General features: G+C 37.0%; 1 protein-coding gene across 1 annotated transcript in view; it reads right to left on the bottom strand.

Annotated features, from left to right (window-relative positions):
* The window catches only part of Dhc36C (Dynein heavy chain at 36C), a 592,122-nt gene that overhangs the window by 378,023 nt on the left and 194,219 nt on the right, over positions 1-19,880 (bottom strand). Inside the window, exons 25-27 of the mRNA XM_090380456.1 lie at positions 16,985-17,140; positions 3,751-3,919; positions 1,588-1,714 (exon numbers count right to left, since the gene is read on the bottom strand). Of these exons, the coding sequence (XP_090236582.1) occupies positions 1,588-1,714; positions 3,751-3,919; positions 16,985-17,140 (452 nt within the window). The remainder of the gene's footprint in view (positions 1-1,587; positions 1,715-3,750; positions 3,920-16,984; positions 17,141-19,880) is intronic.

Genomic DNA, 19,880 nt, shown 5'->3' on the forward strand with positions numbered 1-19,880 from the left:
CATTATTCTGTAGAAGAATTACTTCTTTAGATAGTGATCTAGGTCTCTTCCTGCATACTGCACCCTTTAGTGTTTTTAAGTGATGTACAATATTATCTAGAGTTTATTGTTATAATACTAGGTTATTATTATTATGTCATTCTTACCATAAATATCAATCAAATTGGGATGAATTTCTGCTGGTGTGATATGTTTAGCCCAAAAATATTGAACATCTCATCCTATGTCCTCATACTGTTATTTACACTGCCATTTCCAAACAGCTACCAAACACATTGCTGGCTCTTGATTAGTATTGTCATCTACTGATTTAATACATTGAGACAACTCTGTATTGGCAACACTACCTAATATCTAGATGTACCACCTTTAGTACATAGCACAGCCTGGATACATCATGGTATAGATTCCATGAGGCACTTGAGAGTGACCACAAGCATGCAACCCATGCCGACCGCATTGCATCTCACAGCTCATATGTATTTGATTGCCAATGGACCCAGCTGCTGAACAATCTGCTCTATGACGTCCCACATGTGCGATTGTTCTGGGATCAGATAAGTTTGGTATCCATGGGAAGACAAAGAACATCAAGCATGCTCATCAAACCAGTCTAATACTACTTCAGTCCTGTTACACAGGGAATTGTCTTCTCAAAAGGTGTCTTGGTGAGAAGATGGTCATCACAAAGAGATGTATATGGTGAGAGAAATAATGGACTTATACAAGCCTTCAGTGAGTCACTAATCAATAGATATCAGGGAATGCAGTCTCCTAGTTAAGCACAAACCATTACAAACCCCACCTTCGTGCAGTGAGGTTTAAGGTCTTCATGTTGAATATGCCATATCTGCACCCATCTGTCTGCACAGTGCAGGTGGAAATGCAATTCATCAGACCAAGCAACCTGTTTCCAGTCATCCACTGGTTCTTATTCATGATAAGTTACAATAAGACAGATGGGTAAAAGTTGCAATAGAATACTAGTAGATAACATACAAAATCAATAAATTTTCTATACTGACATAAGAGTTTATAGACAACAAAATCTAATAATTGTGCAAAATGATGTAACCTGTATTGTCTAATTAGAGGTTTCATTCTCCTCTGGAACTTAGTATAGAATAAATAGAAATGATTAAGATCTCTGGTAAGTATATTAACATCTTTGGATTTTATGTTAGAAAAACACCCTTTACTAATTCTATATATTCTATTTTTCTTTTTATTTCAGCCAATCAATCTACTAAAAATCAATTTATAAATGTGCAAATAAAACTGATTTCCTATCATCTGAAAGTTAATTTCGAAAAATTCCAAGGTCAATTTCTTATTATTCTTTGGCATGAATCAAGTTTTTTTTCCCTGAAAATCATAGTACCCATTTATTCATATACTTAATTCATGTATCTTTCTGTTTGTGAATGGTAAGGGAGAATTCTCAAAAGCATGCATTGTTTACAGTGAACATTTCTTTTCAAACATATATAAATACATAAATAATTTTAATAACTGCATAAATAATATGTGAAAAATTAAAGACAGTTAAGAACCTTTGCTTTAAAAGTTATTTGAAATGCAACTTACCTAGAATCTAAATGCCACATTAATATCTTATTGAATATTGTTTCCATAATTTCATCACTAAATTCATTTATTGTAATTGTATTAAAATGCCTCAGAAAACGGGGAGTAATTGGATTGCGCCCTCCTCCTAAAATAATTAAAATTTAATATTATTATGTATTTTCTGAATTACAGTGGAAAAACAAATTTAAAAAAATTCCATATCCTTATGATAGAAACAGATTCTCACAGTAAGGTAAACAGATTCTCGCAGTAAGGCACACACAAGGTTTGATCAAAAAATTTGGGGACTGACTTTGTACCCTGACATTGCAATATAACTTGTTGCAACATATCTGATGATGTATCTAGACATGGTAATGCATGAATTACCTGTTTATCTGCATTCAGGCAGAATAATATGTTGAAGAGAAGGTGTTTATGTGCTTCATTGCATGTTAAAATGATTTTACTGAGAAAAAAAAAATTGCATCAAATTTTATTTCAAATTAGAGAAAATGTTAAAAACAGCTTTTGCATATGTTATGTGTCATTCATTTAAAGACATTTCAATGGTTCACAATTGTAAAGAGGGTCACTTGTCTGTCAAAGATGATCTTCACTCTAGCCCCCCCTTTAACTTCAAAAACTACCAGTTCAATCGCTCATGCCGACCGGGCTAACCGGGTGAGTAAAGTGCCTGTCTGGCAACCCAAAGGTCGTGGGTTCGAATCCCACCTTGGGCTTGGATCAGAGTACTGCAAAAAAACCTTGGGAGGTACATTATGGCCACAGAAGCCGATGCGTCAACAACTAACAAAAAAAAAAAAAAAAAAAATCGCTCATATCGGTGATCTGATTAGAAATGATCAATTTTTAACTATAAACGAAACTGTTACTGAAATTTGCATTTCTAGTGGGGTATTTCAATCAGTTTTATCACAACCTTAGTGATGATCAGAGGAAGCATAAGTTCTTGTATGTCAGGACCTTTGCTAACATGCTGCTGCTGACCCACACTTTTTCTTCCATCATTACTGGTGGAACAAAATGGGCATATAGCAGTGAACCAGAAACAAAGGCATAGTCCTCTCAATGGAAAATTTCATCTTATTCAAGGCCCAAAAAAAGGAAGACAATCTATAACATGTGAAGGTCATGCTTATGGTATTTTCTAATTCAGAGGGTATTGTTCATTATGAATTTGTTTAACATGGTTAAACTCAGTGGACCAGGATTACTACAAAACAGTTATATGGCAATTGTGCATTTTTGTTCAGAGAAAACAGCTGGAAAAGTGGGCTTTGGAGAACAGTTGCTTGCATGAATACTTGTGCATACTTGGCACTTAGTATTGAAGAATTCATTGCAAAGCACTCCAACACTCTGGTCCCCCAGCTGACATGCTCATCAGTTTTAGCTTCCCGTGGCAATGATTTTTTTTTTTTTTTTTTTTTGTTTACCAAGCTAAAATAGTCCCCTTGAAAAGGTCACAGAATACAACTGAAAAAATTATTTAGAACATGACCCAGCGACTATTGCCAACTCCAAGAGAAGCCTATCAGAAATGTTTACAGATGTTGCAGAAGAGCTAAAATCAGTATCTATAGTGACAAGGAGACTACTTTGAAGAAGATCAATCCAAATAACCAGTAAGATCTATAATTTCCCAAATATTCATTGTCCCTTAAAATATAAATATAAAATTCATAAAGGAAAATATAAAATTCATAAATTAACTTCATCGGTGAATGTATTAAAGGACAAATGAACTCATATATTATTAACTAGAGCACTGGGAATTGTGGCAGTACACCGAGTAGAGAACTAAATCAGCAATATTTGTTGATTCATTTCTGTTATGTAAAAAAAAAATAATTCTGAGTTCATTCAGTGCATATGCTGTATTTAAAATTTTATATTAAATTCCAAGGGTTGGTTAATATCTATGCATACTGGAATGCATACCAGATAAGCACATAAAAGATTAAGTTAATAGATTAAATGATGATTTCTATACATATCTACATATATTATGGATCAGATTACACACATAATTAGTCTATTTATGAATTTACTGTTATCATTGCTGCTGTACTACATGACTCAGTGCAATGAAAAATACATACATACACAAGTATAATCCTTAAATTTATAAAATAAGCTTCTTTCTTTAAAAATTACCTGGAGGTCCCATTGCTGCAACTATCTGCACATCAACTAACTTCATCGCCACAACTTCTTTACGATCATACCAAGTCCAGTGATCTAACCACTGACGAAGAAGTTCAATTGGAGGTTGTGCACCATAAGTTTCACGTACTGGCATATTCAAATCGTCTACAAAAACAACCTATACAAATGACATTAGTGATATATATCACTAAATTTAAATTCTGTCTAGATCCCAGCAATGAGTTTTTCACAAAATGAAAGAAAAAGGCACAGCAAAGAGAAAAGTTTCAATGCAAAATTTAAATTGGAGCAACTCTTTATTTCAAAAATACTGTACTTTTATGTTTTTTTATTTTTTTATTATTATTATTTTTTTTTTATTCTTTAGTTCTTTATTTTAGGATTTTTCTGTTGATTTAGTTTCATTAAAACATTTTTTTAAAATTTATTGCTACTTCCTCTCCATTCGTATAATGCCGAAGCATTATAAGAATGGAAATCTGGCAACCCCCAGGCACTGCAAAAATTACTTGCAGTAACTTTTCTGTTACTACAAGCAATTTTACAATTGCTTGCAGTAACAGAAAAGCCCAATAAACCGGAAAATGCAAATTGTTTTTATTGTTTTATGGTCGTGACTTCCAGAAATGTGCTTTAGAAAAATATCACAAAGCCATTAAAAATTGATTCTTATAACGGAACATGAAAGTTTAGTGCATTTTTAATGACTGATTTGAATTGGTAACTAATACAATTTACAAACCATGCTCACGACCTTTTATATGGCCTTAAGGTCACGCTTGTGACCTTAAAAATGACATTTTAGAGAGATAAATAGCTTAGTTATACAGCAAAAATTTCAACTTCCGAGATCTTGAAATGAATTACCAAAAAACAATGTATTATTGGGTTCACATTATGATATTTTAGCGATATGATAGTGTCTATAGAACTGATTAATATCATAAAGTAGGGTACACTGTATTGTATAACTATGCATGTTGTTTGGAATTCGGTATTTATGAATGTTTAACATTCATTTTTTTGCAATTAATGTTCATATTTTTGATCTGGTTGATACTTGATACTTGGGGGAAAAAACTCTTAAAGCAAGAACTGCCTCTATGGTACAAGGAAGCTCCAGGCCTTTTCTGCACTGATAAAAAAAAAATAATAATTAGAAAAGAATAATAAATAAACTACCAATGAGATACCTTCCTCACATCGGTACCTATCCAGTTGATCTTTGAATTTCCCCATGCTATCACCCTCAACCACCTGATTCCCATAATGAATAACTTTCTGGCTAAAAGAAAATTTGCTATAATTCTTTTCTCTAAATCTTGTCTCTGTATTTTAAATTTATAGCTATTAGATTTGGAATCCTTTATAATCATTTATAATTTTTCCTTTATTCATTTTACTTTCTTCTCCTAGAACCTTATACATCTTAATCAGATCCTGTCAAGATGACTAGTTACTAAGCTTTATAGCCCATATATCTGAAATCTTTCCTCGTATGAATACTCTTTTGCTGATCTCACCTGGTGCATTGCCCACCTTTGGACCTTTTATCTGGTGTGACACCAGATATTCCTTATATCTGGTGTCACACAGATATAAGGAATTCAGAACTGAAATTTGGGAAGTACAATGTGTACAGAAAGGATAGACAGGATAGGAAGGGAGGAGGTGTTATGCTGTTAATTAAAAAAAAAACATAAAATCAAAAGAAGTGCAAACAGTTGATATATATGAACAGTGCACTGTTGAGTCAATTTGGTGTGAAATAAGCACTGCGAAAGCAAAAATAAGAGTAGGAGATGTTATAGGCCTAATGACTCGAATGAGTACAATGAACAATTGTACAGAGAAATAGAGTGGGCTAGTAAATCAGAATGTCTTATAATGGGGGATTTTAACTTCCCAGATATTGACTGGAACTTGTGGGTTGGTCACTCGCACATTAGTCAGACATTTGTGGATTTATTGGATGATTGTTTTCTGCACCAGCATGTTGGAGGCAACCAGAAAGGGTAATATTCTTGATCTGGTTATCTTGATCACTACTACAGCAGTGATCATTCATGTATTAAGAATTTGCAGATAAAGGAATCACTAGGTGTCAGTGATCACAGTGTACGGATGTGGGTTTACTTAAAGATTTAATTACCATCAGGGGTAAAGGAAAGGGTTTTTGCTTCCGTAAATGTGAGTACAGTGGTCTCAAACAGTTTTTAAATTCTGTACAGTGGGATCAACTGACGATGTTACCAACAGTAAATTCTAAGTGGGAAGCATTCAAGGAATTAATCATGGATACTACTAAAAGATTCATACCTATTAAGAAATATTGTTCACGGTTTAGGCCTAAATGGTTATCAAATGAACTAATGAGACTCGTAACAGAGAAGAAAAATGCATGGGATGCATATAAATTATCAAGCGACTCAGAAGCCTATGGCAGATATAAGCTAGTCTGTAATCAGGTCACAAAGGAGGTTAGGCAGGCGAAGGCAGATTACGAAAAATCCTTGGCAAAAGATGCTAAGAAAAACAGCAAGGATTTCTTTACTTATAAAAACTCTAAAAGGAATGGGATGAATCTGATTGGTCCACTTGACATCGATGGTTTGACTGTTGATGATCCTGCTCAGATAGCAAACAAACTGAAAGAGTATTTTGCATCTACATTCACGCATAAGGAATTATTAAGGTTTGAAAATGGCAGAAGGTTATCAAATTGTAGCAGGGTACTTAATGATTTTGTAATAACTGAGAGCAAAGTGGAGGAGAAATTGTTGAAGTTAAACATAAGAAAAGCACCTGGAGTGGATGGGATCTATCCAGTTATATTAAAGGAGGCGGCAAAGCAACTAAGCAAACCCTTAGCCATAATTATGAGAGCATCCTTGGACTCAGGGGAGGTTCCCATGGACTGGAGATGTGCAAATGTATCCCCAATTCACAAAGGGGGATCGAAGGGCGACACGAGTAATTACAGACCAGTTAGTTTAACTTTTGTTCCGGGTAAAATAATGGAGTCGCTGGTTAAAGATGCATTGCAGGATCATCTAGACAAGGGAAAGTCCTGTCTGACAAATTTGATTGGTTATTATGATGTGGTTACAAAGGAACTGGATGCAGAAAATAATTTTGATATCATATATTTGGATTTCAATGAACGCTTTTAACACTGTTGAACATAGAAGACTATTGTAAAAATTGGAGCAGAATGGTATTAAGGGTAAGTTGCTACAATGGATAAAAGGATGGATAAGTGGGAGAAGACAGAGGGTGGTAATCAATGGGTGCTGCTCTTCGTGGACTAATGTTATTAGTGGAGTCCCACAGGGTTCGGTGTTGGGTCCTCTGTTGTTTTGTATATTTATCAATGATATTGATGAAGGTGTATCAGGCTTAGTGTCGAAGTTTGCAGATGATACAAAGGTAGGCAGGGTTGTTAATGACAGTAATGACAGTGTGCTACTGCAACAGGATCTAGATAATTTGGGCAGATGAGCTAAGAAGTGGCAACTGAAGTTTAACCTTGAGAAATGCAAAGTACTGCATTTCTCAGAGAAAAGTACCAACTGTGTGGTACTACACTTAAGGAGGTAGAAAATGAAAAAGACTTGGGAGTAATTGTGCAGTCAGATATGAAGTTTTCTGAGCAATGCAGACAGGCTGCCAGGGCAGGTCATGGGGTTTTGTCAATGATATATAGGAATTTTACTAGCAGGGAAAAGGAGGTGATTGTCCCTCTGTATAACGCAATGGTCAGGCCACGCCTTAAGTACTGCGTACAGGTCTGGAGGCCTCATTTGAGGAAGGATGTAGATTTACTTGAGCGTGTACAGAGAATGGCAACAAGATTGGTGAGGGGAATGAAGGGATCCTCTTATCAAGAGAGGCTTAAGTTCTGCAAATTGCAGTGGCTGGAGACTAGGCACCTGCGCGGTGATCTGATTGAGGTGTATAAGGCCTAGAATGGGTTGAGCACGCTGAATTCTGATGGGATCCTTCCATTTGTTCAGATTATGAACCTAAGGGGGCATAAATTCAAATGAAGAAAAGACAGATGTAGAATAGATGTGCGGAAATTTGCCTTTAGCCAGTGGGTGGTTAATTGCTGGAACAAACTACCATCTGTCGTTGTGGAAGTTGATAGGTTGAATAAATTTAAGGAGGAACTGGACAGGCATTTGGAGGGAATGGTGTGATTTTTTTTTTTTTTTTTGGCTGATGCTGCATAAGCTCATACACCTGCTTTCTTGCATCACATGCCACTACTACTACTACTACTACTACCTTTTCAAGATGCTCGATGTCTTTGTTTAGGAGTAGTCATCATATTTGGACACAGCATTCCAAGTGGTCTTACAAATGACTTATACAGTGGGATTATGACCTTCAAATCTCTAAAAGCAGATGTTCAGTAAATCATCCTTGGGCCTTCTTTGCAACCTGTCAATATTTCTCAGAAATCTTCACATCCACCCCACATTGTAATCTGCAAATCTCTTTCTTTGTCTACTTTTTTAAATTAAATACCACTAATTGTATAAGTTATTTTGGTGAGATCTTACATTTTTTGTCGTCACTTCACTGATGATCCCTGACGACTTTATTAGTTGTCCTAAAAACACAGCTTAGCACTGATCATTAACTACTCCCCTGATCTTACAATCATTTGTAAATTTTGACATCATGTCGCATATCTCTTCATTTATGTCATTTAAGAATATAAATACTATACTGTACAATATTAGAATTAACATTAGTTGAGGCATATAATGCAAGAAAGCAAGTTTATACAGCATCAGCCATAAAAAAAAAAAAAAAAAAAACTTCCAATTTCGCCCATCTGGTCTAGTTATGTTATCTAGTTCAGCCTTAAATTTCTTTAGGCTATCAATTTCCACAACACCAGATGAAAGTCTGTTCCAGCAATCAACTACCCACTGGCTAAAGGCAAACTTCCACACATTTATTCTACAATTGACTTTCCTCAATTTGAATCTATACCCCCTCAGTTTCTTAGCCTGAGCAAGCGTAAGTATCCCATCAGCACTGAGCCTGCTCAAACCATTCAAGGCCTTATATACCTCAATCAGATCACCTTGCAGGTGCCTAGTCTCCATATGTTGCAACTTTTGAATTTGAAAGTTGTCTGCAATTCTGCCCAGACATGATAGGAGGGAGTATATGATGAGAGCCTTGTCGATCAATTTGGCCCTGGAGGGATTGTGCAAGGCTCAAGGGGTAGAATTTTTTTCAGCTTGGTCTGTACTTGTTAACAGGAGAGACTGCTTCTACAGGGATGGGATACACTTATATAGAAAGGGTGCAAGAATATTTGCTGATGCTGTCGAAGCAGTATTAGGTGGGTCGGAAAACTGCTAGTTGGGGGAGATACAAGGACTAATAGATTAACAGTAGCCACTGGCAGAGGTGAAAGTGATTTTTGCACTGCTGCTATTGGAATGAGCAGCAGCCTGGAAAACAAGATGCAGGATATTACAGAGACTGCTGGGAGTCATTGCGGTACAAGTAAACACATGGGTTGTGTTAGGATAGCTAAGAATAGGAACAGGTGCATGTATACTTGCATGTACAGAAATGCTAGGAGTTAAGTAAATAAATTAGATGAATTTGAGGTATTGCTGAAAACATCAAAGGCAGATATTGTTCGGATATCAGAGACGTGGTGTCACACAGATATAAGGAATTCAGAACTGGAATTTGGGGAATACAATGTGTATAGAAAGGATAGACAGGACAGGAGGGGAGGAGGGTTATGCTATTAGATAAGAAACACATAAAATCCAAGGAAGTGAAGCCAGTCGACATCGATGGACAGGGCAGTGTCGAGTCAGTTTGGTGTGACATAAGCATAGGGAAATCAAAATTGAGAGTAGGAGTGTGCTATAGGCCTAATGACTCTGATTAGTATAACAAGATACTGTACAGGGAAATAGAGTGGGCCAGTAAATCAGAGTCTTATAATGGGGGATTTTAATTTCCCAGATATTGACTGGAATTTGTGGGTTGGTCACTCGCACACTAGCAAGGCTTTTGGGGATTTATTGGATGATTGTTTTCTACACCAGCATGTTCGTGAGGAAACAAGAGGGAGCAATACTCTTGATCTGATTATCAGTAGTGATTCTTCATGCATTAAGAATCTGCAGATAAAGGAACCACTAGGTGGCAGTGATTACAGTGTGTTGAAGTGGGATTTACTTAAGGAGGTAACTACCATCAGAGGTAAAGGGAAGGGTTTTTGCTTTTGTAAAGGCGACTATGATGGTCTGAGACAGTATTTAAATTCTATAGAATGGGACCAGCTGATGATGTTACCATCAGCAAACTCAGAGTGGGAAGCATTCAAGGAACTAATCTTGGAAGCTACCAGGCTTTACATACCAACTAAGAAATATTGTTCAAGGTTTAAGCCTAAATGGATGTCAGATGAACTAATGAGACATATGGCAGAGAAGAAAAATGCATGAGATACATACAAATTAATGGGTGACATGGAAGCCGATGTTAGATATAAGTTGGTCTGTAACCAAGTCACAAAGGAGATTAGGCAGGCAAAGGCAGACTACGAAAAATCCTTGGCAAAGGATGCAAAGAAAAACAGAAAAGAGTTCTTTACCTACTTAAACTCAAGAAGGAAAGGGATGAATCAGATTGGTCCACTGGATATTGATGGTTCCACAGTTGAGGATCCTGCTCAGGTGGCTAACAATCTAAACAAGTATTTTGCATCTACATTCACACATGAGGAGTTATTCAGGAAGGAGAATGACGTAGATAAAGTAAACATTGGCAGTGAGCTAGATGATTTTATAATAACTGAGAGGAAAGTGGAGGAGAGATTGTTGATGATAAACATAAAAAAGGCACCCGGGGTGGATGGGATCTATCCAGTTATATTAAAGGAGGCAGCAAAGGAAGTAAGCAAACCCCTAGCCATAATTATGAGAGCTTCTTTGGACTCAGGGGAGGTACCCATAGACTGGAGATGTGCAAATGTAACCCCAATTCACAACGAAAAACAGAAAAGAGTTTCAAAGGCTGACACAAGTAATTATAGACCTGTTAGTTTAACTTCTATTCCAGGAAAATTAATGGAGGCACTAGTTAAAGAAGCACTGCAGGATCATCTAGACAAGAATTCAGTTATAGCTCAGACACAGCATGGTTTTGTTAAGGGCAGGTCTTGCCTGACCGATCTGATTGGATACTATGATGTAGTCACAAAAGAACTGGATGCAGGGAATAACTTTGATATTATATATTTGGATTTTAGAAAGGCTTTTGATACTGTTGCACATGGAAGACTGCTGCACAAATTGGAGCAGTGTGGCATTGGAGGCAAATTGCTGCTATGGATAAAGCGATGGTTGAGTGGCAGAAGACAGAGAGTGGTAATTAATGGACACTGCTCATCATGGACTAATGTTATTAGTGGAGTCCCTCAGGGTTTAGTGTTGGGTCCGTTGCTGTTTTCTGTGTTTATAAATGATATTGATGATGGTATATCAAGCTTATTGTCCAAGTTTGCAGATGATACAAAGGTTGGCAGGGTTGTTAAGGACACTACTGACGTTATGCTGCTGCAACAGGGTCTGGAAAGGTTGAGCAGATGGGCTGAGAGGTGGCAAATGAAGTTTAACATTGACAAATGTAAAGTACTACATATGGGAAACAGTAACGCCACAGCAACGTATCAACTCTGCGGTACTACACTGACAATGGTGGAGAATGAAAAGGACCTGGGGGTAATTGTGCAGGCAGATATGAAGTTCTCTGAGCAGTGCAGACGGGCTGCACTGCTCAGACGGGAATGGTCAGGCCACACCTTGAGTACTGTATACAGGTCTGGAGGCCTCATTCCAAGAAGGATGTAGAGCTGCTAGAACGAATACAGAGAAGGGCAACAAGATTAGTGAATGGAACAAAGGGTTGCTCTTACGAAGAAAGGCTTAAGTTTTGCAAATTACAGAGTCTGGAGACTAGGCACCGGCGAGGTGATCTGATAGAGGTGTATAAGGCTTTGAATGGTTTGAGCATGCTCAATGCCGATGGGATTCTTCCTCTTGCTCAGAATAATCACCTGAGAGGGCATAAATTCAAATTGAGGAAAGACAGATGTCAGATAGATGTGCGGAAATTTGCCTTTGGCCAGCGGGTGGTTTGTTGGTGGAACCGACTTCCATCACTTTTTGTTGAAGTTGATAGCCTAAACAACTTTAAGGCTCAACTGGACAGTTATTTCGAGGGAACGGAGGGGTGAAATGGAGTGGTGTGGTTTTTTTTTTTTTTTGGCTGATGCCGAATAAGCTTACTTTCTTGCATCATATGCCTCTACTAACGCTAATGCTAACTTGTAGAAAATAAGCCTTTCTTCGTAAGTGCACCCCCTTTGTTCCTCTCACCAGTCTTTTTGCCCTTCTCTGTACTCATTCCAGCAACTCTACATCATTCCTAAAATGAGGTCTCCAGACCTGTATATAGTACTCAAGGTGTGGCCTGACCACACCTTGAGTACAAGAGGATAATCAACTCCTTGTCTCTGCTAACAAAATTCCTATATATCATTAACAAAACTCCATGACCTGCTTTGGCAGCCCATCTGCAATGCTCAGAGAACTTCCTATCTGACTGCACAATTAACCGCAGGTCTTTTTCATTCTCCACCTCCCTGCGTGTAGTACCACACAGTTGGGTAAATTTCTCTTAGGTTACTGCTACCCATATGCAGTACTTTGCATTTGTCAATGTTAAACTTCAGTTGCCATCTCTCAGCCCATCTGTCTAACTTTTCTAGATTCTGTTGCAGTAGCATACTGTCTTTAGTGCCATTAAAATCCATGCCAACCTTTGTATCATCTGCAAACTTGGACAATAAGCCTGATATACCTTCATCAATATGATTGATAAATACACAAAATAACAATGGGCCCAGCCCAAACCTCAGTGACTCCACTAATAACATTAGTCCATATAGAGTAGTGTCTCTTTTTTATTACTCTCCGCCATCTCCCACTCAACCATTCCTTTATCCATTACAGCAACTTGTCCTTAATGCCATACTGCACCCATTTGTACAGTAGTCTTCCATGTGCAACAGTATCAAAAGCTTTTCTGAAATCCAAGTGTGTGATATCAAAATTATTTTTTGCATCCAGTTCCTTTGTGACCACATCATAGTATTCAATAAAATTGGTCAGACAAGATTTCCCCTTAACAAACCCATGCGATGTCTGAACTATTACTGCTTTCTTTTCTAGGTGATCCTGTATCTCCTCTTTAACCAGTGACTCCATTATTTTCCCTGGAACAAAAGTTAAACTAACAGGTCTATAATTATTTGCGTCACCCTTTGACGCCCTTTGTAAATTGGGGACACATTTGCACATCTCCAGTGCTCAGGATCCTTTCTGAATCTAAATATGCTCTCATAATTATAGCTAAGGGTTTGCTAACTTCCCTCACTGTCTCCTTCAATATAACTGAATGGATTCCATCCACCCCAGGTGCCTTTTTTTATGATTAACTTCAACAATTTCTCCTCTACTTTGCTCTCAGTTATTACAAAATCACTTAGCTGCCTGTTAGAGTTCGATATACGTCTGGCAATCCTCTCTTTGAATAAAGCCTCATGTGAATGTAGATGCAAGATACTCATTTATTTTAGCAGCTACTTGAGCAGGATCATCAATAGTCAAACCATCTATGTTAAGTGGACAAATCTAACTCATTCCCTTCCTTATATGGTTTACATAAGTAAAGAACTCTTTGCTGTTTTTCTTTTTTTTACTTTGTCAAAGAATTCTTGTAATCTGCCTTTACCTGCCTAACCTCTTTTTTGACTTGATTACAGACTAGCTTACATCTGCCGTAGGCTTCTGTGTTGCCTGATAATTTATATGCATCCCATGCATTTTTCTTCTCTGCCAAGTATGGTATGGTATGGTATGGTATGGTATGGTATATTATATAGTACATATTGCTGGACTTTACAATATTTCTTAGTTGTTATGACAAGTCTAGTAGCTTCAACGATTAATTCCTTCCCATTTAGAATTTCCTGATGATAACATCATCAGTTTGTCCTACTGTATACAATTTAAAAACTGTCTGAGACCACTGTATTTCACCTTTACGAAAACAAAAACCCTTCCCTTTACCCTTGATAATAGCTACATCTTTAAATAAATCCCAAAAGTACAAGTTAGTGCAACTGCATCATGTTAGTACACAGATAAACTCTAAATTAGCAAATTATTTGCAAAGGTGGCATCGTTTAAATTATATCTCATATTGTGAATACCTTCAAAATGAGTTGCCATGATATTGCACTACTTCAAATAAGTAATGCTTCATCCAAAGGAGAAGACTGTTGTTACTTATTCTCAGTGGATACCACCACCCAGATTGCACCATTTCAGGGCTATTTTGTATATGTGTGGGATAATAACTCTACTATCCACTTGTTCTTATTAGACTTAGAAAAGCAAAAAGGTAGAGGGACAGTAATTTTATTTATTTATTTATTTCGTATGATGTGATCAATACACGAAGGAACCAGTTTTTTCTTGCTTCCTTCATGTATCGTGGACAGGATATCCAACCAACCGGTTGGTTCGGCACCATCGTGATATCCAGCCCGAGGCAGGAATCGAACCCACGACCTTTGGGTTGCTAGGCAGGCACTTTACCTACCTGGCTAGCCCGGTCAGCAGGGAAAGTAATAGTAGGAATTGAAGAGGAAAAGAAACAGTGTAGAAGAATGAAAGGGACAATAACTTCTTCAATTCATGCCACTCAAAAACTCATAAACTCCTAGAATAGGCAATGCTTCCTCAGTAGAGAAGACTGTTGTTACCTATTCTTGGAAACTTTGGACAGCATCAGTCTCCCCCAGTGACCGTTTCAGGGCTGTTTGGCCCTTCTTCGGTGGTAGGTAGGTACCCAAGTGATATAATGATGGCAAAACAGTTATGAAGTGTAACTCCACAATATGAGAGATGCCTGATGGTGTATAAAATGAATTAAGACTAAAATGCATTAAGGGCTTATGCTGCAATCTGCAAGAGAATTAGACTATGTATAAGTTAGTGCAACTGCATCATATTAGTACACAGCTAAACTCTAAATTAGTACATACACCATGAGGCATTTCTCCTATTGTGGAGTTATACTTCATAACTGTTTTGCCATCATTATATCACTTGGGTACCTATGTACCACCAAAGAAGGGCCAAACAGCCCTGAAACGGTCACCGGGGGAGACTGATGCTGACCGAAGTTTCCAAGAATAGATAACAACAGTCTTCTCTACTGAGGAAGGGTTGCCTATTCAAGGAGTTTATGAGTTTTTGAGTGACGTGAGTTGAAGGAGTTATTGTCCCTTTCATTCTTCTACACCATTTCTTTTTCCTCTTCCATTCCTACTATTACTTTCCCTCTGCCTTGTTCCTTTTTAAGTCTAATAGGAACAAGTGGATAGTAGAGTTATTATCCCATACATATACAAAATAGCCCTGAAATGGTGCCATCTGGGTGGTGGTATCCACTGAGAATAAGTAACAACAGTCTTCTCCTTTGGGTAAAGTGTTACTTATTTGAGGTAGTGCAATATCATGGCAACTCATTGCCGCCTTTGCAAATAATTTGCTAATTTAGAGTTTAGCTGTGTACTAATATGATGCAGTTGCACTAACTTGTACTTTTGGGATTTACTTAAAGATGTAACTATTATCAAGGGTAAAGGGAAGGGTTTTTGTTTTCATATAGGTGAAATACAGTGGTCTCAGACAGTTTTTAAATTGTATACAGTAGGACTAACTGATGATGTGATCATTAGTAAATTCTAAATGGGAAGGAATTAATCATTGAAGCTACTAGGCTTGTCATACCAACTAAGAAATATTTTAAAGTCCGACAATATGTACTATATTGCTATACTATATAATATAATATATTATATTATATAGTATTTCTTTTCTTTTCCTCTTCCACTCTTATTAAGTTGCTGTTTTAATAATGTTATTTACAAATGACATTTAAAAGTTCTTAAAACATTCACTTAACAGTAAACATATTTGGTTAATCATTACCTCAGTCTTAATGTAGAAAACATAAAACTCAGAAATTTTAGGTAAGCTATCACTTATTAACAATGAGACACTAATCTTGTTCACAAGTAGCAGGAGGCAATTCCACAACCTAACAAATTTCTCAATGTCATTGGAATGGAGTAAAAACTTTTATGACTCTAGAGAGAAAAATCTACCCTGCAAAATCAGTGGTGATGCACTACTACTTGGTTGAATAGCCAATACAAAAACTAAATTTACTAATTCTTGGGTTGTGTCAGATGATGGACTGCCAGATTTGGGAGGTTTGCCTGCACTGATATAAAATGCATGTTATAGCATAAAAATGAGAACTGGTTATTTCCAAATCCAACAATGAATTTAATTAAAAGGTCGGTCACTCTCTCTTTCTCTCTCTCTCTCTCTCTCTCTCTCTCTCTCTCTCTCTCTCTCTCTCTCTCTCTCTCTCTCTCGCTTCTGTAAAGAAACCATTCTATAGGATTTCAGAAATTGTTTCTCCTATGGAAGGTTCACTGTAAAGTTCCTTTTATGTATAATGTAATCTTTAATATATCTACAGTAATACTGTACAAATTCCTCTATGTTCTTCCATCACCAATCACTAATATTTTTAACAGTGCAACAGTCTGACTTCACCAGGAGTCAAGAAAAGGAAACAGTCCTATAACCAAAATGCAGACAAAACTTAATGCTTATTCATGAATTTTTGTCTGTATTTTATTAAAATTGGCCATCTGGCACAATATAGTAGAACTGCTAGTTTCTCCCGTGTCCACTCCCTGCCAGGGCTTCGGTTACTTGTCTTAACTCTATGTCAGAATAGGGTAAATCAGTCATATTTTTCCTAATGAGTTGATCATGTGGTTGTTCAGAAAGCCAAAGATATCACTTACAAATTGTTTTATAGCAGGTGAAACTCTGTAAATAACTTCATTTAGGAATTCTGACAACATATAATATTTGAAATGTCAATGCATTAAAATTTTGTGTATACAATGCAGTAGGTATTTGTGATAATTTATTACTTACCGTTATTTAAGACTTATACTAGATCTACTATGCACCCTAGTTAAAAAATGAAATTATTAATAAATAGGCATGCTTACCATATGCTTTCCTAGAGGTGGCCCATATAGTCCTTTTCTTCTTTTATCAAGTTTTCCCATAATAATGTCCTGTGTCTGGTTTGCACTTGTCTGAGCCGAAAAGTTTATCATTAGAGGTTTATAAACCTCTCCATCTACTTTATTTAGTAAAAAATCCTGAAAATAAAAATAAAAAAAAACTTACTTTAGTCACAGAAAATAATAGCATGCATAGATGTATGAAGAAAATGTTAATGTTAGCATGCATTAGCAGCATAATTAATTGATTTCTTTTCTCTGAAGCAGAAGTATGTAATCTTAAGGTCAGGAAAGAATGTGCTGGGGTTAGCATAAAAAAAGTAGATTAATAAAAAAAAGTCTATGAATTTGTTTTCAACAAAGATATTTACAAATTATAAAAAAAATTTGAATACTATGCAATTCAAATTATTTTTGCATTAGCTTCTGATGTATTATCTTGGTGGCCTGCTCATTTCTATGAGTGTACTCCATATACAAGTATAAACCTGGGGTTTCTACTAGCAATACAGCACACTTTCTTTGATCAACTGGAATTACTACTATAAAATTTTTTATCTTTTATGGGATTTTTTCTGCCAGTAATGGGCATTGGTACCAAGTGCATGGGGGTGATTGGTTGTGTCCAGTTACTACTATTATTATTACTGTTGGTCAAAGCACTCTCTGACTATTTGACAGGTTTTCAGAATTACAGCTTTCTGATGTTCCATGTAAGTGTTCTCTGGAAGGCCTACTGCTGTTAGATTCTTATGGAGGCTCTTTGGCACTATACCAATGGTTTATATGGGGATCAGGATGGTCATTACTTGTTCCATATAGTAGTAGTAGTAGTGGCATGTGATGCAAGAAAGCATGTGTATGAGCTTATGCAGCATCAGCCAAAAAAAAAAAAAAAAAAAAAAAAAAAAATCACACCATTCCCTCCAAATGCCTGTCCAGTTCCTCCTTAAATTTATTTAACCTATCAACTTCCACAACGACAGATGGAAGTTTGTTCCAGCAATTAACCACCCGCTGGCTAAAGGCAAATTTCCACACATCTATTCTACATCTGCCTTTTCTTCATTTGAATTTATGCCCCCTTAGGTTTAATCTGAACAAATGGAAGGATCCCATCAGAATTCAGCATGCTCAACCCATTCAAGGCCTTATACACCTCAATCAGATCATTGCGCAGGTGCCTAGTCTCCAGCCACTGCAATTTGCAGAACTTAAGCCTTTCTTGGTAAGAGGATCCTTCATTCCCCTCACCGATCTTGTTACCCTTCTCTGTACACGCTCAAGTAAATCTACATCCTTCTAATATGAGGCCTCCAGACCTGTGCGCAGTACTCAAGGCGTGGCCTAACCATTGCCTTATACAGAGGGATAATCACCTCCTTTTCCCTGCTAGCAAAATTCCTATATATCATTGACAAAACCCCATGACCTGCCCTGGCAGCCTGTCTGCATTGCTCAGAGAACTTCATATTTGACTGCACAATTACTCCCAGGTCTTTTTCATTTTCTACCACCTTAAGTGTGGTACCACACAGTTGGTACGTTTCTCTGTGGTTACTTCTACCCATATGCAGTACTTTGCATTTGTCAAGGTTAAAGTTGACACTTCTAAGCCCATCTGCCCAAATTATCTAGATCCTGTTGCAGTAGCACACTGCCATTACCCTGCCAACCTTTGAATCATCTGCAAACTTCAACATTAAGCCTGATATACCTTCATCAATATCATTGATAAATATACAAAACAACAGTGGACTCAACACCAAACCCTGTGGGACTCCACTAATAACGTTAGTCCACGAAGAGCAGTACCCATTGATTACCACCCTCTGTCTTCTCCCACTCAACCATCCTTTTATCCGTTGTAGCAACTTACCCTTAATACCATTCTGCTCCAATTTGTACAATAGTCTTTCATGTGCAACAGTGTCAAAAGCTTTCCTGAAATCCAAATATATGATATCAAAATTATTTTTTGCATCCAGTTCCTTTGTAACCACATCATAATATCATATCAAATTTGTCAGACAAGCCTTTCCCTTAACAAACCCATGCTGTGTCTGAATTATTGCTGCAGTCTTGTCCAGACGATCCTGCAATGCATCTTTAACCAGTGACTCAATTGTTTTACCAGGAACAGAAGTTAAACTAACTGGTCTGTAATTACTCGTATCACCCTTCGATCCCCCTTTGTGAATTGGGGATACATTTGCACATCTCCAGTCCGTGGGAACCTCCCCTGAGTCCAAGGACGCTCTCATAATTATGGCTAAGGGTTTGCTTAGTTGCTTTGCCGCCTCTTTTAATATAACTGGATAGATCCCATCCACTCCAGGTGCTTTTCTTATGTTTAACTTCAACAATTTCTCCTCCACTTTGCTCTCAGTTATTACAAAATCATTAAGTATCCTGCTACAATTTGATAACCTTCTGCCATTTTCAAACCTTAATAATTCCTCATGTGTGAATGTAGATGCAAAATACTCATTCACTTTGTTTACTATCTGAGCAGGATCATCAACAGTCGAACCATCGATGTCAAGTGGACCAATCAGATTCATCTCCTTCCTTTTAGGGTTTATATAAGTAAAGAAATCCTTGCTGTTTTTCTTAGCATCTTTTGCCAAGGATTTTTCGTAATCTGCCTTCGTCTGCCTAACCTCCTTTGTGACCTGATTACAGACTAGCTTATATCTGCCATAGGTTTCTGAGTCGCTTGATAATTTATATGCATCCCATGCATTTTTCTTCCCTGTTACGAGTCTCATTAGTTCATTAGATAACCATTTAGGCCTAAACCTTGAACAATATTTCTTAATAGGTATGAAACTTTTAGTAGCATCCACGATTAATTCCTTGAATGCTTCCCACTTAG

The sequence above is a fragment of the Mastigoproctus giganteus genome, chromosome 8 (assembly GCF_048544385.1).
Source record: "Mastigoproctus giganteus isolate SK-2022 chromosome 8, ASM4854438v1, whole genome shotgun sequence".
Lineage (NCBI taxonomy): Eukaryota > Metazoa > Arthropoda > Arachnida > Uropygi > Thelyphonidae > Mastigoproctus > Mastigoproctus giganteus.